Source organism: Fomitiporia mediterranea (assembly GCF_000271605.1).
Source record: "Fomitiporia mediterranea MF3/22 unplaced genomic scaffold FOMMEscaffold_16, whole genome shotgun sequence".
NCBI lineage: Eukaryota > Fungi > Basidiomycota > Agaricomycetes > Hymenochaetales > Hymenochaetaceae > Fomitiporia > Fomitiporia mediterranea.
The window spans coordinates 1,096,738-1,122,462 of record NW_006760401.1 but is presented as its reverse complement, the minus strand read 5'-3'; the positions used below and the strand labels follow the sequence as shown (position 1 = coordinate 1,122,462).

Genomic DNA, 25,725 nt, shown 5'->3' with positions numbered 1-25,725 from the left:
TGCTGCCATCCTTTCTGCCTTCATACGTCTGCCTGTCACCAACTCTAGCAAGTCCAACGTTCCCCTTCCCAGCAAAACTCAGGTACCGCCCAAACACTGGGAACAGTTTAAGCAGAAGTGGCAGTCCACGATTTGCCCATCGTAGGCAAACGTTTAACAACTTCCTAAGCAGAGTCAGGATTACCGACAGAGCCATGGGCACTCCTGAGTAGGTACGACAATGCCCGTTCAGTGAGAGAGTGAGTGTAGAGAGTAAGACAGATGACACAATAATATATCATGATGGACGTTATCTTTTGCATCTTATTAAGTCCATGGGTATAACATTTGTATTAGATAATGCTTTAGGAAATAATTAGAATATAATTCCTCTTAAGGATAGACAGTATTTTATTACCTTGCTAATCGATAAATGCTGCATAGCAGATATGAAAACTTTGATAGATTGAATGTATACATACACATAGGTTGCCCTTTGATTAGATATGCTCAGCCGGATGAAAAAGTAATATATAGTCATGACAAAACAAACGAACAGGAGAATTAAACGAGTGGGGCGAGTGAATGCAGGAGTTTTCGTCGTGGAGATGCAAAACGAAACGAAACGTCTTCAGACGTCCGTCGTCCGTCTGACTAATGTTAAATGTATTGTGTCCAGATCATAACAAAGTCAAAGTCCGAGTCGGGTAATGGTAGCTAGAAGCACGGGAATCATATGCTAAAAAGGGAAGAAAAGGAACCAAGATGAAAGAGGATAGGGGATGAAGAGAGGGATGACGTGACAGGCATAGCGAGTGGTAAGTTATAGAGTAATCGATAGCGAAAGTGAGTCCAAAACAGAAAAGGGTCCACTCTTTTAAGCGTTGTTTTGCGAAAGCTCGAACGGACATGCGACGTTTGTGATTTGTGTCGTGATTTGGCGGTCGCCGATTAGGCCTGCGATGCCGAGTTCTAGTTGGACGCGGAAATCTACGCCTTTTTTTGTTTTTACAAAAGTTAGAATTTGTAGTAGAAAGAGGGTTGACGGATGGATGAAAATACCTGGACGTGAGCCATTTGCGTATAGAGCTGAGTTTCTGCATGCGTTGTACCAGTTAAGCCCTGGGAAACAAACATATCAGCGGATGACCAAATAAAGGCGCCAATTTGAGCGTGAAAAGAAGATATGACATACATGTCAGATCAGTATCGTTAATCGCTACATAAGTAAAGTTCAGCGGTAACTGAAACTCCGATTCCTCATGCGCTGGAAACGATGCAGACGCATCACCCTGCCCTACTTGTTGATTTGTATTGAGGTCCTGAATCTTCGCGCGGACGTGCTTGAGGTGTAAGGGGAGGAAGTTGCTACCCGGGTCGACTTTTAGGTCAAGGTTCGCAGCGAATGAGAAGTTGGCTGGGGAACGGGAGAAGATTGTTTGTGGTGGGGCGGTGCCGTTGAGGAGTGGACTGGCGGAGTTGAAGGTGATGGCGGGGACGCGGGGGATTGTGAAGGCGAGGATTAACGCGACGCTAAAGGTTTAAAAACCAGAAAAAAGGGGGCATCAGTTGAGTTTCTTAGTGATATAGAAGCAAGTAGTGCAACTGACATGCAGCAGACAATAAAAGCAACGATAGCAATGTGTTTGCGGGTTCCCCATTTCCCACAGCATCCGCGCTGATCCCGAGTCCATGCACGGAAGTTATTCCAACGATTGCTCTCTTTGGCCTCTTTGCGTCCTTTCTTCGTCATTGCTCTTAGTTCAGATTTCTTCCATTCTGCACCGAGAGCGGGGACGGTGACGAGTTCGACGGGTGCGCCGGATGTGCTCATGTTTGTATCTTCCTCGACCTTAACAGGAGTATGGACTGGCGGAGTCTGTTCTGGGGGTATTTGTTGGTATCTGTACCATGCCAGTCAAATATTATAGTATAATTTATTGTTTCCAACAACATACCCTTGGTCATACTTGACGAACGCGTTGCTATATCGCGGGCCCATATTATTGAAGTCTGCGTAGACATCCCACCCTGCTTCTTCATCTCCTTTTCCTGCACCAGACCTTGCTCCAAGGAACGAAGCATCCTCATCATCGTTGATACCCTTTACAGGTGCCTCACGACCAACGGCGAAATATGAAGCACGATTGTAGCCTGCACCCTGTCCAGCAAGCATGTCCTGAGAACCGCGTGCTCGCGAAGAACCAAAGAAGGACGAGGCGTCGTCACGGTCGTGGCGCGATGCAGACGGGCCTCCTGCTGGTGTACCAGAGCGTAGACCGACGTCAGAATTGAGCATGTCAAAGGACGACTTGCGTCCACCGTAGAAAGAGGAGACGGCGGAGCGTCGGTCAGAGTCGAAATTGTTGTGTGCCATTTTGTATATTTTGCGACTCCTTTTACGCTATATGGACCGCTTCGATACGCTTGACACTGTGAGCTGTCTCCTGAATTTTTTCCCTTCCAGTCAGGCTGTCCTGAGGAGGCCGAGGAGAGGTGGGATGAGGAGCGACAACAGAGCGGTTGTGGACAAGGGACTGTGAGAATCCGCATTGGTCTGACGCGAAGCTGCCGGTCTCATCCATTCCTTTCCCCGAACGTCCACTGCCCGAATCCATCCACCGCCCATCTATCCGTGCAAGATTAAGCAATATTTTAATCTTGAAACAGTTTTGTCTTTTGGCTTCTCGGAGGACTCTTTGTACTATCTTATTCCTTGAAGAGACCTAACTCTCTGATATTAAACTGCTTGGCTAACTTCAAACCTAGCTGGCTTCTCACGTCACTCAGGAATAGTAATCCACGTCACTCTCGACAGCAGTACAGAACTCCTGTCTACTCAAGTCCATCGTTTCTAAGTAATCAAAGTATCTCTGCTCCGCCGAAATCCAGAAAATAAAAGTACATAGGGTTAACTTATTTACCCGAAACACACATACAAGCCGATAAATGACAGTACTAGTTCCGATTGAAACGAGTGGCGAGGGAAAAGAGCGAATCGACGAAATGTAATAAAGATAAGAATGAACGAGTGTAGGTGAGTGGGTGTGTATCTGTCTATAATGGTGTGGGGTTGTCGTTTCTAATTATTGAGGTGGCAGTTGTCAGTTCATGTGGAAATTCGCTGAAAATATACAGAAAGTGAACGTACCTGGGAGAAATAATCAATGTCCAGAGCCGTCGCTAGACTCGTCCGATACACTGAAGCTTCCTATTGAAAAGACGTCGATGTCGTTTTGTAAGGACGCTTTTATCGGCGAAGGCAGAGGGAATCTTAAACGAATCTTCCTGCGACGGAGTTCATCGTCGTCCTCGTCTCCGCAAATCTCGAAGAAACTGCGAGGCGCAGGGGAATCTGGATCTTCCTCCTCAATGATCGATAATGGACGTGTTGTATCATAGGACGGATAATATATCACGTTCTGCTTTTCGTCGACGTCAACGGTTGACGGCGGCGTGGCGGGTACGACAATTGGAGGAGGTGGATATATAACGCGACCTGGAGAGCGTTCGATGGGAGCTTGCTCGTCATCTGTTTTGTCGCCTTCCCTCAGCAAACTGCACTTTTTGCGAAGAGCGAGCGGGGCGACGCAGGCAACGCTAGGTATCTCGGGCGAATTTAAGGGCTCCTCGTACCAGATCTCATCTCGCTCCTTTCGAAGCTGGACTTCGTCCTGCATGCGCACGAAGTTCATGTTACGTACAGGGTCGGAAAACTCGGCGAACGCGTCTGGTGAACGGAGGAGTTCTTGAGTTTTGTCGTCGATGGGACTTCTTGGCGTATATGTGTACATGGCTTCGTTGTTCAAGAGGAGTGGACGTAGAGCGCGACGAGACTCTCTCTTGGACCTAGGTTGTTCCTTTTGTCGAACGAAACATGGTAAGTTGAAGAGTGTTCGTCGTTTTGGTGTTCGGCGTGGAGTGATCTTCTTCAATAGGGCTTCTGTAGAACTTGTGCTTGAGGTGGACGGCGCAGGCTTGGCTGCTGGCGAGACGACGAGCTTGAGGAACGTCATCCACCGTCGGATAAGTGCTCGGAGTCGAGTAGTGAAGGGTACGCGTGGTGCACTCCTCGTTCGTCTATGACCATGTCTGGAACCAGTTCTTCGTCGTGCTTCCTCACGTCGCGTAATGGTGATAGAGAAGTACTGGTACGAGACTACAACAACGATGAAGAGGACTATTGTTTATCTTGTAAGTAAACATCTTCTTCCTAGTGAAAATGCTGTGGCGTTTACCTGTTGCTAGAATCATTGCGATAATGTTTTTGCTAGAGTCGATACCGCCGTCTATGCTGACCCTCTGACCTGGGCCGACAGAAGACGGATCCACATCGTCTCTTCCATATAAGCGGCCGCGGGCGGGAGGCATTCTGATCTACAAGTTCGCGCAATTCGAGATCGAGGAAGGATGGATGGTAGATAGGAAATCCCGAGGATGAAACAAGGGAAGTACAAGTAAAGAGTGTGGACGTCGAACGATTTCAAGTCAAGACAGGACGAAAGATGAAAGACGAAAGGACAGGACAGGGCAAAGAGAAAGACTCTTACAAGTCTGCGCAAAGACGAAAAGGCAGTCCCTATACCTCATTCCTCTACCGAAACCAGCGCATTATGTGTTCTTGTAAGTCTATGCGCTCGCGGATATTGTGCGGACTTGGGGTAAGTCGCTTACATATATAATCCTATAATCCTGTACTAACAATCTTACAGAACGCACCAACAGTTCGCTTCAGGACGTCTCGCGTAGACGCGAGAAGCTTGGGCGAGTACGGCATATAGGGACGCGAGCCTCGTGTCGTGTGAGTGCTGTGACGCAGCAATTCAGTTTTTCCAATCTGCGACTTGACTTCTTGACGTTCCGAAGAAGACTATGTTGACTCCGCGCCGCACCGGTGCGCGAAGAGGGATGATAAATGTTAGCGCAAAAGGAAAGGAGTGTCGTGTTCGGTGTTCGGCTGAGCGGAATGGAGATTAAAAGGTCTTTGAAGGATTTCGTGTACATACGTATACACTATTTTATCCTTTAATGCCGACTGGTGCGCTTTTCTTGTGTGTGTTTTTCTCGTCTGTGAAGGATTTCGGTACGGCTCCTAATTGCGATTTATCGGATTGGGCGGACAAAGAGCAACTGCCCCTTGTCCTTAATATACGTATTTACCAAAGTTTTTATTTAAAGATGGGTGATTCATTGCATTGCAGATCGTCGGTCTTTGCCTAAGTTTCGGCTAAGAAAATAGACGCTGGATACCGACGATCATCATCATCATGCCGTTAGCTCATTTATTACTGTCAGTTTTTTGTGCCACACAGACGAATTAATCTATACACCAAGACATGAATATCCTCGTATTTTCGCAGTAGCTCCGGGAGTAAGAACTGCAGGAAAGGGGTGCTTTCGAATTCTCCTCTTTTCAATTCCGCTTTCGTGCATTCAAATTTCAATGCCGAAGGGAATATTGAATATATTGTTGCATTGTCTTGGTTTGGCGTTGTTGGGCTTCTTGGGATCTTAGAACTTACACAGGACTCGGACCGGATGTTCTTTGTCTCGTGGGTTTGGTAGAAGTGCTGTGCATTGACCTGTGAGAGTGCGCGGGTTGGAGGGAAAGTGTAGAGAATCACTTGATTATTTTTTCATGTGAGTGGAATCCCGGATGCGCGGAGGTCGGGATCAGATGCACGGAGCGGAGTTGTGTGGAGTATTCACACTCAATGAGGAACACACGAATGTAGCTGAGTAAAGGACCAGCCTTGGCTATCTATACGCATGAAACACAGGGATGCGGGAATAAAAGTACACGTAGGGAAATAAGATGCTGTACGTACGCATTACATTGATTGACGGTGACTACGAGGAGAAGGATAAGCGGCGATACACTGAGAGGAAAATAAATAGTACAAAACGGTGTTGTACTGTATATATAGCGACAACGAGATTGAAAGGCCGAACCGAGGAGAGTTGACAAGTGGGAACGATGAATCGGATGATATACACATATACATAGATGGAACCAAGTTACTGTGTACTGATGGTGGAAGAATGGGGATCGTCAAGGTTCAAGAAGTCGTTGGTGCGGCGTCATGATCGGGTGGAAGGCACGGTATGGGAATGGGTGGATCAATTGATGGTTTCTGAGGATTGAATGACGACTTTGGCTTCTGTGAGCGGAGAAGACGGAGATACTAGAAGGTACAGCGAGGACTCACCTCGGAGAGCATGGACTCGGAATGATTCAAACTCAGACTCGCGGGTCGGATGCACGGAGACGGAACGGACGATCAAACCAAAGTGCAGGGATTTCATACGGTACGGAGACAAATATTTCACATGCACATGCGAAGAGGTGGTGGCTATTTATCCGAATGAGACGCCGATGGGCTTCGGACGGACGGCTGGGTATCTGTCGTATCTGTCGTATGGGTCGTGTATAGCTAACGGGTGAGGTGGGAGGGCTAACGAGACAGGACGCAGAGCGATGACGTCGGAGTTCGAGTCTGCGAGATTTGCGGCGTCAGGTTTGGATAGGTCAAGACTGTCTTGGTCCGCGTCTTGTGCGCCCCGGTTGGAGGTCTGAATAGGTTTGGCGGTTGCAGAGCCCATCCAGTTGCTCAGCCAGTCTGGGACAAACTTGCGGGCTGCTTTTGGCGTCGAAGCTTTGATGAGCCGATCACGGTCGTTCCTCTTCCTCCAATATGAGAAGACCGAGGCGATAGCGGCACCAATTAGTAAGACTATACATTCGTGAGTTTGTATTTCCTGGGAATACTGTACCTCATTCGAGGATGGGAATAATTGGAGCTCACGGAGGAGAATGACGACGGGAACGACTACTGCTTCTACTGGAGTAGATGCAAATTGTGTGCCTTGTTCATCTCTTGCGAGTAGATCGTGAGTTAGCGGCCCATAGGAGAGGACGCGGATCGTAGGAGACATAATTGTCGTATTAGATTCGTGAGCGGACTAAGTTGTACAGAGGCAAGAGCACGAGGACTGCCAGCAGTCAAGGCCAAAGTTACCAGGAGATTATAACTTGTCGACGGAGCGCCTGTCTCGTCCTACAGCAGTGCAGAGAGAAGGGAGAATGATACGAGTGATGAAGAGAAGGAGACTTGACGACGCGCGCCGACACCATGCTTTTGTATGTTGTCAGTAGTATCACAAAGTCGCCGCCAGTCTTGTGTTGTGCGTATATGTATGTGTGTTGGAACTGGACGAGACAATAGAGGTGAAGAGCGTCAACAGGCATGTAGGTTGGGAGGATGTGATAAGAACCAGGATATGTGTGCCAATGTTAGCTCGAAGGGTGATGCTACAAAGAGAGACAATAGGAGGATGGTTATGTGCCAAATTTGCCTCCGCGTTCTAGTTTAAGAGCACAGCACCAGTTCAGTTCAACTAGCGCTTAGGCCTATTCGTACGAGCAACGTGTAGAAATCAGTGGTTACCAGGATCATTAGGGCGTTTGCGTGGACAAGACCCGCAGTCTCGATAATTGTGAGGTCAAGGACAAAAGGAAAGGAAGCGCATACAATGATACATGGACAATCTATTATTTCTCACGATGATAACTATTACATAATCGTATAGTTTAATACTATAATTACAACGCTTGTCTAATAGTATTGAAAATCAGAGCCAAATTCGGTCTTTGAGTTGCGACTGAAGTAGCATGAGTACCCTTGCAAAAGCAGTGGTCCAACTACAATAGCTTGCTGTTCGGAAATCGAGGAACTCGGCTTTTCATTACATATCGATACAAATGTTATACAAAGCAAAACAATACAGCAATAGATAACCTTGAAACAACACATCGCGATAATCATGAAAGATACTAGTTAGTTGTTTGTCGTGGTGCACTTGACGTATAATAATCGTGAGATTCTAAATAAAAGCCGAGAGGCAGAAATCGGAAGATCATAAATCAGAACTACGGCCGACCCGCGACCGAGCAGTGCGCTCCCAGAGACGCACTCTATCCAAAATGGCCTGGATATTGTCTTCGGCGTAGATATTGTATACAGTCTGGTCGTTTGCGTTCCTCCAAACTAGTTCGTCTAGTTCGGATACTAATCGTAAAGCCCTTGTAATGTCGGATAAACTTGAAGGGGGGACGGGAGTAGCGTGGTCTTGGTGTCGAGAAGGCGAATATTTGAGACCTGAGGGTTTGATGTGTAATGTCCGACAAATGTTCTGACAAGGTCAAATGAGTAACAGTATACTGAATATCACGTAGTACGACGTACCGTAAGTGTGGCCTTTGCCTCATCCTCTGTCATAGTCGAAATAGCTTCGTAGTCTGACTTCGGCATTACCCCGTTCATTGGCGACGATGGGGAACGTACTACTCCCTTCCCTTTTCTGTCCATCTTATTTCCATTTCCCAGAGGTTGTTGGTTGTCTTGCGGGTAACTTCCAGCCCGAATATCCGCATTTTCGAAAGCCCTTTGATATAGATGAGGGGCAAACTCCCTGACGTCGTCCTTAAGTATTTGGATGCGACTTCGTAAGCCAGCTACCTGATCACTGACGTCTGACACGGAGGTTCCGAGTTGATGCTTAAATTGAGTGAAGCCTTCTGATTTGCTTGCATGCATAGTAGGCCTTCCACTTTGTCGAGACGGACCTGGACTCGACGGAGTAGGAGCAACCGTCCGCTGCCGCGAAGTACTTCCAACCGTTTCTCCGGGAGGCGCAAGGTTCGAACGAGAAGTAGGAGGTCTTGGAGCCTTTGTGTTGGACAACGGAGACCGTACACGTCCTGGTATCGAGTTTGCATGCATATGTGCTGTATCAATCTTTGAACCAGATCTTGAGGGCCCGGGTTTGCTTGGGCTTTGAAGAGCTGGAGCCACGCAAGGTGGGATTGCAATACCATCCATGCTCCCCTCTGGATTATCCATTGGCTGTATAACATTTGTAGCCCCAGTTTGCTGTTTTTCCTTCCCTTTTCCTTTCTCGTTTTCTGCATTAGTGCCGAGAATTTCAATGAGCGCTTCGAAATCGGAGTCGTCAATGTTTAGCAAGCCATTTGGTCTTGCAGGTCGCAATGAACTCTCCGCCTCGGGCGCGGCTTGAACGGACGCATTGGGGTCTACGTCGGAGTCATCCGTCTGTATGAAGCTTGCAGGGCCGTCGAAAGACCAGTTGAGGTCCATTCAAGTGTTGCCGTCACGACATGAGCATGAGAGTTGGGAACAAGTAGACGCGTGCGCGACGCGTCGACACGGATGTCGGTTCTTAGCACCGACGACCATGAACCTGCTCTTTCCTGGGGCTTTACTAGTCCATAACTTATAGAAACAGCAGATTCTATATCCCAAGCGTGTCCTGACCTCTGTATAGGCTTACTCTGTGGCCTATCTTATGGCAGCATTAAATATACCTATATCGTTTCAGGCGAAGGAACATCGCAATTGTACCATACATTCGGAGCCAACCAGGATAGTGTCTTGGGGTTTCGAGGATTTGGAACACGATGGGGAGATTGATGAACTCTCGAGAAAGCCATCGTGGGGTGCAGTCGTGGGATGCTCGGATGGCAGTATCTATGTCTTCAGTCCGAACCTCTCAAAACGTACTCGACGGAAGTCGACTATAGCCAAGCGTCGGTTCTCTGGAGGGTGTGAACCACCACATCTGCCCTATCGACGCCAACAGCATCTCTCCCTTTCCCGTTCTCGTAATGCTTCTCCATCGGGATCCAGGACCAACTTGACAGCACAGTCATCCAAGTCGCGTGCTGTCTCTGGATTGTCGAAGGAGCAAGTAGAGGCTCCGAAAAATTACGTCGATTTCGATGACGAACAGGAGAAGATGAAGGGTATGATCGCAGAAAGAAAAGTGAAGGATGTTAAGGACCGGTCACCTCGAGCATCGTATATGCTCGGCCATGACTTACCAGCTCGTCGGTTCGATGATACACTTTCGATTGCCTCTGTAGAGACCTCTTCGACTATGCTTTCTCCCCCGTTGTCACCAATCCTTGGACCGACAAATACGGGAAGCTACCGCAAACTTCTTCAGTTGCGGGTGCGTATTTTGCCTCGCGATTTCGGTTCTGAGCATTCGGTCGTTTCTTTGAGTGTTCTGGAGGACAGCGAAATGTTCTTATCTCTCCAGGAATCTGGGTAGGTCTATCTTTTGTGCATTGCACGGAATACTCAAACAATGCAGGAAGGTTTCTCTGTTCAAGAGCATGGATGGTATCTGTGTTGCTTCTGCCGAACCAGGCACAGTACCTGCATCCTTCAAGACGACAGTGGTATCTCACGGATCAGGGTCTCAGGTTCTGTGGGCATGGCAAAGCCTGCACATTTTTCCCGTCAACGAGGTTAGCCCCTATCGCCTATACTTGATCCTAGTACTCACTTCACCCAGACTTCTATAGTTGTTGCGCTCGCAAAAGCGGACGACCGTACGATCTCCCTTGATAGCGGCGAGGCAGATGAAAAGACACGTTTTGCTGTATACGAGCTTACCGGGTCAAAAGATCACGAATTTGGGGAGACATCTCTGTCGCAAATTGGTGACCTAATCCTGGAAGGACATGCTGAAGGATTTGTCGTGTGCCAGGATGATTCCGGTAGTTAATTTTGTTATTGTTGGTGACAGACATGTCTGACTCCAATCATCAGGAAGTATCAAGCTATATCAGGTCGAGAACGACACGTCACTTACTGTACGGACGCTTACCATTCTTCCGCGCCTGGTAGTCATGCATTCTGGAGCCCGTTCACGACATGATTCTCATATGTCATCAAATGGCATAAATTTGCCTCAGTCTATTCGAAATTTACTGTCACGGAACGAACAACAGTCAGACTCTGGAGAGCCAAACCAGGACTACCCACGTTTTAGTCTGCAATACGAACATGGGTTCGGTAAACTGCCTCTGACAGGTACAGTCAAGGGTTTGGACATACGAAGAGTCGGAAAGAATCAGTTCGGGATTGCATGGTCGACAGACGAGCTCACCGTAAGTAATATTCGGTAAATGGGGTACCAAGAATACACATAACACTACAGTAGGCTTTTACTTTGCATGAAAGCACTGTCATTATGCGAAGTGTCATTCCCGTTCAAGCTGGATTAAGACAAGCTGAGTGGATTGACCCAGTAAAGATCCAATTGTTGTTTCAGGTACGTTCTCGACCGTTCCCCATAGCTGGGTCCTAATTGTTGGCCTTCAGGACAGTATGAAGACGTATAGTCTGCCTGAGGTCGTATCCAACGAAAGCTCCGATTCCGGTCATGGAAAGCCACTTCACACGACGTAAGTTACTTAGACTTACGAAAATCACCGTTGTTATTTACTGGCTGGCATTAGGACGACCTTATTCTCGTCTGTCCCCCTACCTGGAAGTCGGACTATTTGTTCTACACAGCAAGATCACCAGCAACGAATTTTCCTGGAAATGGGTGCTGAGAAACAACAGATATCGATTTTGCCGCGATGTGCTTCGAAGAGCACACAACAGGAAAAGGCTACGACCATCTGGACTATGCCGGCTTCGACGCCTGCCGTGACGGGTGCATTTCACCGTATCACTGCTACATTGCCTATAGAGCTTAACACCATTGTGATCGGTTATGGTAAGCAAAATTCAAACGTTGCCATGAGTATTCAACTGAACAGCTAAAGATGATGGATACCTCAACAAACTATCCCTGGAGCGCCTTATATATTCGCAAAACGAGGCTCCAAATTCGGCCTTTGACGAGATCAATTGTGCTGTTCTCAGTCTTTTTGTCATTCAGAACCCACAAACAGGGCAGCGCTTGGTAATAAGTGGAGGCGACGATGGATCAATTGCATTCTGGGACCTCGCGTAGGGACTTGTCTTTTCATTTCATGGTCATGATGATGTCTCACTTAACATTTAGTACTCTAAAGCTCCTAGCGCGATGGGTCGTTTTTACTGAACCCCTAGCACAGGTTGTCCACATGGGTGACGATTTCACCAGTCGATTGCGTGGTTGCTGCATGTGCATTTCTAGCGACGGAACTATTGCTGTTATAGCGATCGACGGCTTTAACTTGTGCGCTATTCCTCCGCAAGATATTCTCGCTTGTTGACGTTTTCGATCACCATAGTCTGTATCTTATCCCAGGCTCGCCTGCACGCCTGCAGACTCTTTGCCTTGGTTCGGATAATCTCATGCTTTTCTACGTTGATGGCCGCACGCGAATATGGGATGTCAAGACGCGAGAATTTCGACGCTCGATGAATTCAGAAAAGGCGGCTGAGATGCTCTCGCAGGATGACTGGTTCATAGCGTAGGTCAAGTCGTGTATCACCTTCCGTGTTGTTTCTGATTTCGATATGATCACTCGTTTGAAGCGACATCGAGGACAGCAAATCGGCGCGGTCGGCTTGTGTATCCACTATCTTGAATAGGTCTTCGGCGCAGGGCGATCCACGTACGTATTTTGAATACGTATACTATGCTCTTCATTGCTTATCTCTTGTTTAGCTCCGGCTTTGGTTTTTGAGGCCCAGTCCTTGCTTGAAAGTCAGTGATTACGTCTTTCGTTCGTTTGCCCCAACCACTCATTTGGTTTCGTGAAGATTTCTCCCGTTCTACATTTACAAAGGTGTCAGAGCAGATCAGGCCCTCCCATCTGCAGACACTCTTAGCGGCATTGCATATTCCGGGGATGGACGAACACTCTGACCGATTGTTAAACGATATCCTTAAGAGTCAGACGACGTCTATCATTGCAACACCAGGATTCTTCGAGTAAGAGTCCTCTTGCCAAACAGTTTCCTGATATTTGGTGGCTAAAAATTTGATTAGTACACAACGCAATTATCAATCATTCTTCTCAGATACTCCCCAGGCAGTATGGCATTTGTCACCGGAAATCACAGCCGTGCGGCTGTTGGCCATTGTCGCCTTGCTCAATGCGTTATCTGCAATAGCCGGTGAGCACGGATTCTTTGATATATAGCCTAAGCCGTGCTTAACAATCTGCAGGATTTGAGCAGTCTGCAAATGCGATATCGACATTCTATACGGTATCATTGGCTTCATTTATTGGGCCTAGTTATCAGGCACCCAGTTTGGCCGTATTAGCGTATTACTGGAACGAGTCCGAGGGTGAGACAACACGAACGTTTACTCACTATGTTGCTAACGTTAAAGAAAGTTGACGATATACGATCTGCTGCCAAACTTCTCTTCGACAGTGAGATCGCGAGGCTTCCGGATGACGAGATTGCAATGGTCGTCGAGAAATGGCGACATAGGCGTAAGTCGAGCAGCATTCTGATGATAAGAGGCATAACTAATATCTTTTAATCCCATAAGTGCCTTGCATTCTTCCTGAGGATCAGAGGCAGTCTGCCAAAGCCGCACTTGCACTCTGCATCTGCGGAAACATCGCGATTGAAAAATTTGCGTTGTTATCCTCCACGTTGGTATTCTGATAATTGTCTATGTATAAAGCTGACAACTCATACAGAACGTTGTCTGACGTTGCAAAATCCGTTTTGTTGTACTTTAACGATGACACGTCTCCGCACCGAGTACTCGCTATTGATTTGTGTTCTCGTGGTTTCGAGACCTGGCAGCAATACTTCGACGCGATGGAAGCACTTCGTTCCCTCTTCGTTCTCGCCACGACGTCGCGCAAGGAAGCAATATCTACAAGGAATCCTGGCCCATACGCGCGTATGGCTGTCCTGCAGATTGCGTCAAGTAACAGCCCACTGTTCGTTACAACGTTATCTCTGGACATCCTCCACCCGAGATCACTCGAATACAGCAAATCCGTGTTACAAATCATCGCCTTTCTAATTCGGAAGGTTTGCCCTTTACTTTTAATTCGCTAATTTCGCCTTAAATTGTATTTACTCTTGTTTAGAAACCTCTGGTCCTTTATCCGAATTTGCCCCGTTTAATGGAGGCGGTGGTGAAGTCTCTGGACCCGGGCCAGAACGCGGAACGCGAGGCGGTCCAGGACTCTGTTACCGAAATTATCGCCTTGGTCGTGCAAACGTTAGTCGTAATTTTCTTCATATTCAATGGCCGCGGACTAAAAATGCGCTGATCAAGGTTCCCAACACTCGATTTCCACGCCGGCAGCCAGCGATTGGCAGTCGGGACGAATGAAGGAGCTGTTATCATGTATGACCTCAAAACAGCTACTCGACTGTATGTTCTGGAAGGACACCGGAAAGGACTTGCCGGTATCTGCTTCTCACCAGATGGTCGAAGAATGGTCACGTTGTCAGTCGAAGAAAGCGTTCTATTAGTGTGGAAGGTTGGCTCCAGCTTCACGAGCTTCTTCCATCCGGGTGCTCCTCCGCGGCAAGGTCGGAGCGGATCTGAACCTTATAAAACGCTCAACTTTGTTCTTCAAGATCACGGTAATGCTTCCAATACCGCTCTTGATGATGTGCTTGGATACTAATGAATTGCATAGCGACTTTGACGATAGAGGCCTCTCTCAAGCAGATTCACTTCAAATGGCCCTCGGACAGGAGTGTTCAAGTTCAAATTCGAGATGCAGTTTTTACATTCAGCACTTAGAACGCATCCTTCTTGTCTTATCTTTATACTCACCACATGTTCTCGTTCGCGGCGGCTCCGATGCTTCTCTTCATTTTTCTTGACCAATTCACGATGTTGCGTCTCACAAATATATATTTCTGAATATAGATATGCTTCCTTTCTCTGGATAGATGCACCTGGCTGCCCTCTATTCTATCCTCGGCAACGCGTGCTTCCTGGCTTTGCATCTGGACGAATGGTCAGGTTTCTGCCACAGAGCCGAATTTACTGCCGCCTCTTCCGGTGCTCCGTATGGACTGTCTATACAAGAAGCAAGTTCTCATCGACCATTCTCCCAAGACACTGGCACCATGCATGCATTCCGGGCTATTTTTATCGGCTTTCTGCACCTCGCACTCTCCAGTAAAATTGCCCATGCTATCTGGCCAATTCCCCGTAGTATTTCAACTGGTCACGAAACCTTATTGCTGTATCAGGACTTCGAGATATTCTCTGGGTTGTCTGAAACGCCTCTAGATCTACTTGATGCCATTAATCGTACCGAGACTAGGCTGTTCAATGACAATCATGGGCGACTGGTAGTTGGACGTGGGTCAAGCGATAAAGCGTCATTCCGATCCGCGAAGACTTTACTATCGCTCCGGTTGACGTTGAACAATGAAAATGGATCGTCAATTAGAGACATATCCGAGGAAGCAATCACACCGCTTGACGCAAGAAACGAGGGTTATACTCTAAGTGTTCCTGCAGATGGAAGCGATGCGATACTGGAGGCGTCGACAACTCTTGGTCTGTTCCGTGGTTTGACGACTTTTGAGCAGCTATGGTACACGTTCGATGGACAAGTTTACGCAGTAGACATGCCGCTTCATGTTGTCGATGCTCCTGCGTTTGTGCGTTCATCGTCTCACTATATATTGTGATTTCGAGATGGTTTACTAAAGGATAAATCTGGAGCCGTATCGAGGACTTAGTTTTGATACGTCTCGTAACTTGTAAGCAATAACTTCTGCATAAAGTAAAAATATCACGCTAATGACCTGACTTCAGTTATCCAGTCTGTGACTTGAAACGTACGCTGGATGCGATGAGCTGGGCGAAGGTAAGTTTCGCCGTCTCTGTCGATTTTCGTCGACCAATAGAAGTTGATGCCGTCCTCAGTTTAATACCCTCTATTGGCACGTTGTGGACAGCCAAAGTTTCCCTTTGGAAGTGAGCCCTTTCCCGGAACTGTCACAGAAGGGCGCGTACTCTGCGGAACGGGTGTACACTGAAGGAGATGTCCAAGATATAATCGACTATGCTGCAGCAGTGAGTATGATTCTGTCCCATAGCCCGGTGCGCAAGGCAAATTTATCTTCGTATGCCCTTTAGCGAGGAATCGACGTGGTCCTTGTGAGTATCACTGAAATTATGCCTGTCAGTAACTCGATCGGAATGTATCTTCCCCCTCCAGGAGCTAGACACGCCAGGTCATGAAACTGCCATCGGCCTTTCGCACCCAGAGCACGTTGCATGCTATTTGGCTACTCCATGGTCTGAGTTCGCCAATGGTAAGGGTAAACGACGATTTATATGAATCTTTTACTTACAATAACTCATGACAATGATAGAACCTCCCGCGGGTCAATTACGCCTCGCAACACCCGCAACTATCAATTTCTCCGTCGAACTCGTCTCATCTGTCTCAACCAAGTTCAAGTCTTCGCTCTTCAGCACTGGCGGGGATGAAGTGAATGCGAATTGTTACGAACAGGATCCTCAGACACAGGCGGATTTGAATGCGATGGGTTGGACGCTGGACGAAGCGCTTAATAATTTCTTGAATGTTACGCATACGGTGATTAGGGGACAGGGGAAGACTCCTATTGTCAAAGAAGGTATGTATAACATTATATATAGAGGACATATGGAGGACATATGGCTGAGAGATTGATAGATATGATTTTAAATCATAATACAACTCTGCCGAATTCTACTATCGCAGTGTAAGTGACTCTTAACGTTCCCCTAGACGAATAGGGCTGAAGAGTGTTGTGTGTAGTGTCTGGATCTCTTCTCAGGATGCAAAGAACGTCACAACTAGAGGCTATAGGATAATTCACCAGCCATCCGATTATTTCTACCTCGTACGTCCGATGCCTTGGTCCCGTAGGTCGAGTAATACTAATAAAACTCAAGGACTGCGGTGCTGGTGATTGGCTAGGCAATAATATCAATGGGTACGAGCTTGCCTTGCAACTGGATATACTTCTTACTAACTCTCATCGTTCAGGAACAGCTGGTGTGACCCATTCAAGACTTGGCAAAAGGTCTAGTTGACCTGGAAGATAACGTTCGTGATGTCATTTTGACTGCCATACTTGCTTTCATAGATCTATTCATTTGATCCACTTGCCAACTTGACGACTGAGGAAAGTGCACTGGTTCTCGGAGGTGTGTCCTAATGCGCTATTTTTTACAGTTAATCATTTGAGCTTGACTGACCCACGGCCGGACCTCATCAGGCCAGATCCCTTTGTGGTCCGAACAAAGTTCTCCAGCGAATCTGGACCCGATCGTCTGGCCGCGTGCAGCTAGCGCAGCAGAGGTGTTCTGGAGTGGTGGCCAGTCAAACGGACAAGCTCTGAACGTCTCGACTGCACTCAGTCGTTTGCACGATCTGCGATTTAGGATGATGCAACGCGGGGTAAACGCGATCCCCTTGCAACCGGAGTGGTGTGCTCTGCGACCCGGTGCTTGTGACGTCGACTCCTGAGCTCCGAGATACTCACGTACTTGTACTGTCTTGATTCGACTATGAGCCCGAGATTTATTGTAATGTTACTTGACCGCTTGTACAAGATACGAGATAAATGTAGATAGGACGTTGAAAATGTTACTCCTTGTATGCGCATCGCCGAAGACGGGATACGCGCCTGTGATCGACGGCACGCGTCCCGTCCCCATTTCTCCACTTCGTCTTTTCGAGTCCAGCGGTGTTCCTTAGCCGTAAGTCAGCTTTCTGGTTGAACTTGAACTTGCTCGTCGACGTGGCAGACTGCGCGATTCTAGCGCCTCTGTCGTTTGTCGGTGTCAAATCAGACACTAAAGTTGTCAGTTACGACTCTTCGTAACTGCTCACGCTCACGCCTTCCATACGACATTATTTAATATCCACGAGGATATGCACGCCTTCCTGGCACGTTTTCGTTCTTCACGACCTTCAAAGATCACTTCTACTCCTGCTCTCGAGAAAATCGAGACTGGTGTTAAGGTTGCTACGCGCCATGAAGAGAACGACGCGCAGACCTCACAAGACGCGTCGCCAGACTCGCCGAGCCAGAATGTGGAGCTCGACAGCAAGATTCATCCCGACCTCAGTGCGCTCTTTGCATCTGTCGAAGACGCGCTGAATATTGTCGAGCGTAATGTGGAGACGCAGAAACGACCAAAGTATATTTACGAGGATAACGACGACGGGACATCGGAGAACGAACAAGAACACGATGGCATGCGCAATAGGATGCCTGAAGGAAAGTCTCCAGACGATGGGACTATTTTCGAGTCGTTTGGCTCTGGCCTTGGAGTGGACTGGTCGTCATTTGGACAGGACACAGGACCACGCCCGGACGCGATTGGGAGGACGCATACAACCAGGGCGATCAACAACAATTTTTTTCCATCAAGTGCAGAAGCCATCCTGTCATGGTCCCCAAAGCCATTGGAAAGCACAGTGTCGCTCAGGCCATCGTCAAGTAATTCACATTCATCTCCCGCATTGTCTCCATCTCTGGAAATACAACAGAGCACGAGGCAGAGTGGACCATATACCTACTCACCGTCGCCTGGGACGTTTGGGTTCCCATCACCTGTACCGCATACACCGACGAGCTCAACTCCGCATCTGCCGCCGCCGGTTTTTCATTCTACTCCGAAGACATCTACGCCTCGAATTCGGTCTGCACATAAACGCAGTCCAGGAGCAAGACGACGAAGAGTTACTGGCATTGGAGCTCCTCCATTACCTACGGCTGCAGCTGCAGGCAGAATGAAGAGAATCAAATCTGAACAACCGGTATCGTCCAGACGGCTCGCGAATGGACATATCAACGAACCTACTGGACGTTTACGAACATTTTCACGATCGTCGAATAGAACTTCACAGGGACTGACACGCCGAAAGAGCGCTGAATGGACTGCCCACGCTGCTTCTGCCGGTGTTTTTGCAGATCCAGCACAGACGACAGAATTTGGGTGGCCAGCTGCAGTGTCGAGGGAGATTCTGAGGCTGTCGCTGGGTGAACAGGCTATGTTGCCTGCACAAGACGCTCCATCGCTGGTGATAGCAACCGCGCCGGAGACAGCCGGTGCTAATAATTTACCTGACCAGACAGATGCACGCTCGTCAAAATTATTGGAGTCTCAACGAGGCGTGCCACGCGTTTCCCACGAGCACAAGCACAATGCGAGACAATCGACCAGGCTAATTAGGACGAGCACCTCAGGCCAGCGTCTCTCATCTGCGCACTTGCTTTCTTCCACCCCGCCGTCCCCGTCGTATGCGCCTGGTCGCAACGGCGAGCCAAGATCCATCGCCACGCAATCGGAAACGACAGACAACGCGTCTGCGTCTGTCGCAAATCGTAGAACCGTGAAAGCCCGATCGCAATCGTCGGGCAATAACACGGTGGATTCGAAGCCGGATACGAAGATGGGTGCGGCGGGTGTGGCAGTACACAAACGGTCTGATAGCGAGAACATGGTGGAATGGGGATCGCGTTCAATGCAGGATTTCCTATCACCTGAGGAGAGAAACGGTGACGCTTCTGTAGCGGCTTTACGACCGAGCACTCCTATGAAAAAATCCGAGTCTGAGTCGACTTATGAAACGGCCGGATCTTCATCTTTCTTGCATGCACCCTCACTATCTGTCATCGCACCGACACCGCGTGGTTCTCCAGGACGCTCGAAAAACTCTTTGGAACTGGAAGATGGGTTGCAGGTCCCGACCCCTCCTCCGGAATCCGAAAAAAGCAGAGGCAAGAGGAAAGCAGAGGAATCAGAGGACGGTAGTCCGCCGGACTTACGAGGCTCTAAGAGCAAAAAATCAGCTCTCGCCGCTGAAGGAAAGGGAAATCGTATGTTTCTTTCTTTCCGTTATTTCCGCTATCCGGCCCTTTCGTACGTTTGGAAACACGTGTATTAACTTCCATTTTTCTACCTTGATGACAGGCTCCCACAGCAATTCCAATGCATCGTATGCACCTTCCTCATTTCAGTCTTTCCAGTCTCAAAAAAGCAGGAAACGTGTGCGGCTATCGTCACCCATGGCCACGCCCGCGCATTCTCGACCTGGATCTGCGGTTCAACCGCACTCGGGCTCCGTTTCGAGCCGAGGAAGCTCCCGTTCAGCAGTCCCATCCTCGCACATTCAACGCGTTGATAGTAGAACAAATCCACCACGACCACCATCGCGCATGTCGCGTGGTTCACGTACCTCTCGCGCGATGTCGCAGGCTGTATCTGGCGCGTCGTCGGGTGCTGGTACGGTCCCGTTCCCTAAGCGCCGCTCGCTCTCTCAATCTTCGATACCGCTTTCTGCGATTGTGACGCCTCGCGCGCCGTCGATTGACCGGCTCAGCCAATTTCATATGCGCGATCCGCAAAAGCCGCCGCCACGACGCGATATTGGATGGACGCTACGTTTCGGTTCTGCAGACGACAAGGGCTCGCCGTTTATGGCGTGGGCGTTCTGGTTTGGGTTCTTGTTCCCTTTGCTTTGGTGGTTTGCAAGCTTTTGGAGGATCCCGAAGACGAGGATGGTCGGAACTGACACCGAGAAGGCTGTGATTGTTGATGATCCATTTATTGAGAGAGGTGCGTCCGAGCTTCAAGACCGTGTATAACAAGCACATAGGCTAATGAAAGTATCTATTTTTCACAGAGGCACATGCCTGGCGACTGCGCTGTCGCGTTGCTTCCGTCGTCTTCTTCTTTACTTACCTGCCCGTCATCGTCCTCCTCGCCGTCTTCGCGCCTCGCTGATAGATGTCCTTTCCTCGGCTCAAAAAATTCCTCTCTCCCTTTGCTTTGTTTTCACTCTGGCGGCCGTCAAGTCAATGAAGACCTCCCAAGTCAAACGGCTCTTGCTAATTTTTGATCTACTTTCTCGCTTCCTCTTGCTCTTGATCGGGTCATCTAAGCTATCCTACCACATCACATCCCCTCACGCCGAACGGTTGTCGTTCTTTGCTTTGCTGTTGTTCTTTCTTCTCCACTATCATCCAATTATCACCCTATCGGACATGTCGCTCATTTCGTGTTTTCCTTTTTTTCTTCTTGCACGTTGGTTCTCTGAAATTTGAATTTGAAACCCCGTGGACTTGATACGTTATTTATTCTACAGTATGCTTTAATTTCTGCACTATTATTATGCCACTTTCTGTCCTTTTTTGTCTTTCGTTTGCATAAAGCTGTGATCATACGCAACCCACCGAGCGTCCATTCATCGTTCACCATCATTATCACCAGTTCCGCTTATTCTATTCTCACAGTTATGGTATGTTTTAACAACTTTCAACTGATTTTGGGATGTATGGGGGGTTTTCTTTTCTTTTCTCTTTGTTGGGTGTTATTTGTTGTTGTAGGCTTTTTATTTGCTGTTGTATCGTTCATCCAAGTTTGAAGGGGTGCAGTTGGTAGTGAGAGTTTGCTACGCATTTTTTGGTCCGTATACCCACGTAGCAGAGTTTCAAGAAAAATGAAATGAAGAAGCGTTGTATGTATTTCGGTGCGATGGTGCAACGTTTGTGCGTTGTAATCGAACGAACGTTAAGAAGGTTTCAAGAAGAATGCTTGTCTATTAAGTATACACAATACAATGGAAGTCTCGATATACAAAGCCGTTCTACAAATCAAGTCTAAATAAAGCATGTATTCTGCACAAATGACGAGACGAGCAATGTGGATAACAAAAGAAGTGCATTCACAACGTGGAACTTCCGCTCCCTACTAGTAAGTCTGAAAGTGGTACGAGAGAGTAGAGGTCGTTAGATACGTGTATTGAGAGGAAGCCTTCTGCGAGGGAGTTTGCGCTTCGGAGACGGAGGAGTCTGTTGCAGAGGATTTTGTATAGCGTTGCTTGTGGGTTTTATTTATTTATTATTAGTTAGCCCTCGATATACTGACGGAACAAAGCAGAACCACAAACTGGCTAAAGCATATATTCTACACAAACAACAAGGACAGATAAATAATAATGGAAACCATTCATGATGAAGAGCTCCCACTCCCTAAGTAGGAAAATAGTACGTGACACTCGAGTCTGCTTGATACGTGTATTGAGAGGAACTCCTCTTCAGCAAGGGCAGTGTTCGCGTTTCAGAGACGGAGGAGGAGCTGGTTACAGAGAAGGTTGTGTAATGTTGCTTGTGGGCTTTTTATTAATTACTAGTTAGCGATTTTTTGTAACTCATAACGGAGTAATGGACGTCATCAGGAAAAAATAAACAGTAATTTTTAATCTTATATGAGTATATAATTTATAAAATATTAATAATATGTAAAACGCCATATACTGCTTTCCCTTGACAGTGAATGATACAATAAGGTTAAATAAGTCGAATTAATATTATGGAAAGCAATAAGAATTATATGTTATTAGGAATCCCTGCACAGTATTTTCCCCATGAGCTTTGCTGGAATGGATTGGATCATCTTGGGTGACTTCTTGTAAGCATTACTTGAATCACTTTTCAAAGTTCTTAATCATGGGATTGATGTGATCCGACTGGGGAACAAAGATCCTGATCTTGCTTAGCTCAGCTTTGTTCTAATCAAAGGGCCTGTCTAAAAGTATTGCACCTGATTACAATCTTACAAGAGTGTGCTCTGAACCAAACAGGATGCAAAATAAATATTAATTGAGTTTTGTGTAAATATTGTAATTATCTATTATCTATTGAATTATACTTATCAACTATATTACTTGATACTATTTCTTTAATATGCTTTCTATTTAGGGCTTCTACAGTACAAGAGTGCTTGAAGAAAAAAAGGCCAAGCAATATATATCAAACATTAAGTGGTTCTACTACTTAGTTGTCAGAACAATAGTTACAAATGCTACTTTATTACTTGTGAAAGAGTTGTTGAATAAGACAAGACTATCTAAGTAACTACACACTTTTGGTATGTATACTCACGTTACAGAGCTTAAAGAAGAATAAAACGAAGAGCTGTATGATTTTTGGTGTGGGTGTGGTATCATTGAACATTAAGGTTTCGAGGATGCTTATGCGACAGATATACATAGTACAATTCAACTCTCAATATACAAAGCAGGTTCTACGGTCGAGTCTAAAGCAGATAATCTACGCAGAATGGCGGCATAGGCGAATAAGACTAAATGTGCATTCACAGTGTGGAACTTCTGCTCCCTAAGTCGGAAAGTACAAAAGAGTCGAGTCCGCCGGATACGTGTATTGAGAGAAACCCCTCTTCTGCAAGCGAGGTGTTTGCACTTCGGAGACGGAGAAGGAGTCGGTTGCAGAGGATATTGTGCAATGTTGCTTGTGGACTTTTTGTTTATTATTTGTTAGTGATTTTTCTTGATGGTCGAGCATTGGAGAAATGGACGTACAGGAGAAGAAGATGGCATAGTATTTCCTGGGATGAATGGTGGACTATCAGAACAGCGATATTCATTCCTTTACTATTTGTGATAACTCACAGATTCGAATTTGAGCAGAACGAGGTTGCTGATTGTGATTACTATGTTCCAATTGGTGAACTAAGAAGAGCTGTATCTACTATACAAGTGGCACTTACATAAAATGAAAATGCAATAGAAAACACCTAGAATGGACTCTCAGTTAACGCATAAAAGACAAATAAGGTGGATTTCTCACTATCTCCGTATGCAACTCTCATGAGCAATGACCTTGTCGTTCGGTCTAGAAAAGAGACAATTAGTTTGAATCAAAAAGTGCAGAAGATTTCGAGTTGTGGACATACGACGCAACACTTTGATTAGCATGAGGACTAGAACGACTTTGTTTTCTCTTAGTCAGTTCTAGCTAAATAATGGTGTTGCATGAACCAACGCACATAATTCGTATAATAAGATCAAACCATAACTGATCTCTTCGGACGTCCTATTATCAGTGCGGACGACGCAACCATTTGGAAAGACGTCAAGTTTCGAAACTTTTTCAGGATTCACAACGTTAACAGCGCACGGTAATATAGGTCAAGCACAGGCTAGCAAACGTACCAGAAGCACGGTCGATATACCGGACCGTGCCGTAATAACCTCCAACTATTCCTATCTTTACATTATGCTGAGAATTCAGAGGGGCACGTATATCCCTTAATAGTTAGCAAACTTACCAGAATAATCAATACCAGACCATATAATATTCTTCTCGAGCTTTCCCATATGATGTATACCCGCATTGCAAGAACGGCTAGATGTTTCATCATTTAGTAGCAAGCAATGACGTAAGTTCAAAATTAGTTTACTTTCAGCGAATATCACCCCAGTCGCGGATAGTACTGTTCGCCATGTCAACAACTAATTCCAAGTCTCAAGTAAATTTAGAAATTTAAGGCACTCACACGTGAGGGCGGTGAAAAGCCGTCTACACATCTACAACAAGGTATAAGAGGCATTTATAGTGAGTGACGTTAGGTATGTCTTAGTAGCAGTATCGGCAGTGGAAAAAAAAGGCTGAAACGCACCGATTCTTCCGAGCTCAAAATATATGCTATTAATGTTGCTTGGGTTAGATCATGTGTTTATGTGTTTTATGCTGCGGAAGTCAAAGCGTACTCAACTATAAGCGGCGAGAGCTGTGAAGGAGAAGGGAAGATATCGGTTGACGAAGAAGAGTATCTTGATTAACGACATGCGTGAGTGCCATACGAGGCGCACCTGCGACGGTGTTGTTTAGCAAGAGAACATGTTTTGTTATGTATGTGTGTAGGCGAGGTCTTACTTCATCGCTGAAGGTTAAGATGTATTCATATATCTGGGAGTTCATTTATTAGAGAATAGTGCCTGATGGGTAGGAATATGTCACTCACGTAGATTGCGAATGTGCCAGCTGTAATGTAATTGATGATGCGATAAGTTCTTTATTGTTGCAGGCGATAAGAATGACACGACTAACCCAGGGCATACTGTGCAAGGTTTGGTCAGCAAAAAAGAAAGGAATTCTCCCGTTGTATCTATGCCAGATAACCTACTCGAATTGTCAGGTAGTCACCTTTTGACGAGTTTGGAACAGAATCCATGAGATTGCCAGAATTAAATAAATTTTGCATCAGCGCGTTTGTATAACTAGAAACACAGTGGGCAGTGGGCGGAAGAGTGACACTCCGAGAGCGAGCGAGGTGCAAAAGCCTATCTCATTATCCAGTCGTCGCATTATATACGTCTCGTAACTTGCAAGCGATAGCCTTGAGAACAGCAGCATGGAAACACCTACGTAGAAATACAGGAAGGCCCTCACAGCATTTTCTCCATGAGCTTCGCAGAAATGGATTATCGCTTCCTTATTGGACAGATTACTGCGTCCCTACGGGGTATGAGTAAAAGAACGAACAGGAGAAGCAACGATCGATACTGATTCCGCATGCTTTATGAAATTATGAGCTTAGCGCGTACAACGAAGTAACGAAGAGCTTCCCAGGGTCAACGCGGGAGACTGCGGACTCATACGACAATGAGAAAGTTACCGCGAATGATACTCATTTGGATGTATCGAAGGCCCTGTTAGTTCATAGCTCTTATCAGAGTTCTTCTTGAAGAGGCAATGTAATGTTCGATCTAATCATGAAGGTGAGTGGTGCCACCGTTTGCATGTGCTCTGAGGTTCCTCATGTGTGAATTTCGGACTCGGGTACGACGCGGTAACCGAGAATTTTTCGCCGACTTACTTGTGGAGGGTGATCGATGCAACAGGCCTAACGGAAATGAGGCAATCTCAGCGGGAATATGTCATCGGTAAATCGCTAAAAAGTACATTCAAGAAACGGCGTAGCGATGTATTGACGACCCTTGGTGAGTAATTAATCCAAATATCGACCGTTGTTTAGCAGTGATGAGAGGGCGTGTCGATCCAAGAAACTTTGTATGCATTGGGCTGGGGAATAGGTGCCGAATGTATCAACCTTGGATAAATGTTAGGCAACGAGACAAGAGTTATATAGAAGTTGCATACGCTTTGGTCTATCTGAAAT

At 46.8% G+C, this 25,725-nt stretch overlaps 7 protein-coding genes across 7 annotated transcripts; 3 read left to right on the top strand and 4 right to left on the bottom strand.

Annotated features, from left to right (window-relative positions):
- Positions 1-856: 856 nt before the first annotated feature.
- On the bottom strand, positions 857-1,813 carry FOMMEDRAFT_96301 (uncharacterized protein; the record flags this gene model as incomplete). Its single annotated transcript, XM_007271190.1, has 4 exons — positions 857-975; positions 1,042-1,101; positions 1,175-1,512; positions 1,590-1,813. 4 exons carry the CDS (start codon positions 1,811-1,813, stop codon positions 857-859), a joined length of 741 nt encoding a protein of 246 aa, XP_007271252.1.
- A 777-nt stretch (positions 1,814-2,590) lies between these two features.
- Positions 2,591-4,902, bottom strand: FOMMEDRAFT_23713 (uncharacterized protein). Its single transcript, XM_007271168.1, has 4 exons — positions 4,692-4,902; positions 4,228-4,640; positions 3,080-4,173; positions 2,591-3,016 (listed from the first exon to the last, which is right to left on the bottom strand). The coding sequence occupies exon 3, from the start codon at positions 3,993-3,995 to the stop codon at positions 3,144-3,146; it is 852 nt and encodes a 283-aa protein (XP_007271230.1). The 5' UTR covers positions 3,996-4,173; positions 4,228-4,640; positions 4,692-4,902; the 3' UTR covers positions 2,591-3,016; positions 3,080-3,143.
- Positions 4,903-5,763: 861 nt separating this feature from the next.
- On the bottom strand, positions 5,764-7,433 carry FOMMEDRAFT_23712 (uncharacterized protein). Its single transcript, XM_007271167.1, has 2 exons — positions 6,189-7,433; positions 5,764-6,131 (listed from the first exon to the last, which is right to left on the bottom strand). The coding sequence occupies exon 1, from the start codon at positions 6,913-6,915 to the stop codon at positions 6,337-6,339; it is 579 nt and encodes a 192-aa protein (XP_007271229.1). The 5' UTR covers positions 6,916-7,433; the 3' UTR covers positions 5,764-6,131; positions 6,189-6,336.
- Positions 7,434-7,846: 413 nt separating this feature from the next.
- FOMMEDRAFT_23710 (uncharacterized protein) lies at positions 7,847-8,913 on the bottom strand (the record flags this gene model as incomplete). The annotated part of the gene is made up of 2 exons (XM_007271166.1): positions 8,226-8,913; positions 7,847-8,172 (listed from the first exon to the last, which is right to left on the bottom strand). A coding segment is annotated over exon 1 (583 nt), but the record flags the coding sequence as incomplete, so codon positions are not given.
- A 388-nt stretch (positions 8,914-9,301) lies between these two features.
- On the top strand, positions 9,302-14,553 carry FOMMEDRAFT_23709 (WD40 repeat-like protein). The gene is made up of 21 exons (XM_007271165.1): positions 9,302-10,109; positions 10,156-10,312; positions 10,360-10,564; positions 10,617-10,957; positions 11,011-11,121; positions 11,172-11,254; positions 11,309-11,574; positions 11,624-11,810; positions 11,866-12,021; positions 12,077-12,259; positions 12,324-12,403; positions 12,457-12,495; positions 12,552-12,723; positions 12,781-12,908; positions 12,961-13,083; positions 13,133-13,234; positions 13,294-13,399; positions 13,448-13,790; positions 13,850-13,983; positions 14,041-14,354; positions 14,411-14,553. Exons 1-21 carry the CDS (start codon positions 9,346-9,348, stop codon positions 14,515-14,517), a joined length of 4,101 nt encoding a protein of 1,366 aa, XP_007271227.1. The 5' UTR covers positions 9,302-9,345; the 3' UTR covers positions 14,518-14,553.
- A 296-nt stretch (positions 14,554-14,849) lies between these two features.
- On the top strand, positions 14,850-17,257 carry FOMMEDRAFT_96632 (beta-hexosaminidase; the record flags this gene model as incomplete). Its single annotated transcript, XM_007271206.1, has 13 exons — positions 14,850-15,392; positions 15,457-15,494; positions 15,550-15,601; positions 15,661-15,810; positions 15,874-15,894; positions 15,956-16,052; positions 16,113-16,379; positions 16,439-16,487; positions 16,544-16,628; positions 16,681-16,721; positions 16,775-16,811; positions 16,875-16,935; positions 17,007-17,257. The coding sequence occupies 13 exons, from the start codon at positions 14,850-14,852 to the stop codon at positions 17,255-17,257; spliced, it is 1,692 nt and encodes a 563-aa protein (XP_007271268.1).
- Positions 17,258-17,461: 204 nt separating this feature from the next.
- FOMMEDRAFT_23708 (uncharacterized protein) lies at positions 17,462-21,000 on the top strand. The gene is made up of 3 exons (XM_007271164.1): positions 17,462-19,619; positions 19,714-20,358; positions 20,426-21,000. The coding sequence occupies exons 1-3, from the start codon at positions 18,530-18,532 to the stop codon at positions 20,524-20,526; spliced, it is 1,836 nt and encodes a 611-aa protein (XP_007271226.1). The 5' UTR covers positions 17,462-18,529; the 3' UTR covers positions 20,527-21,000.
- Positions 21,001-25,725: the final 4,725 nt, after the last annotated feature.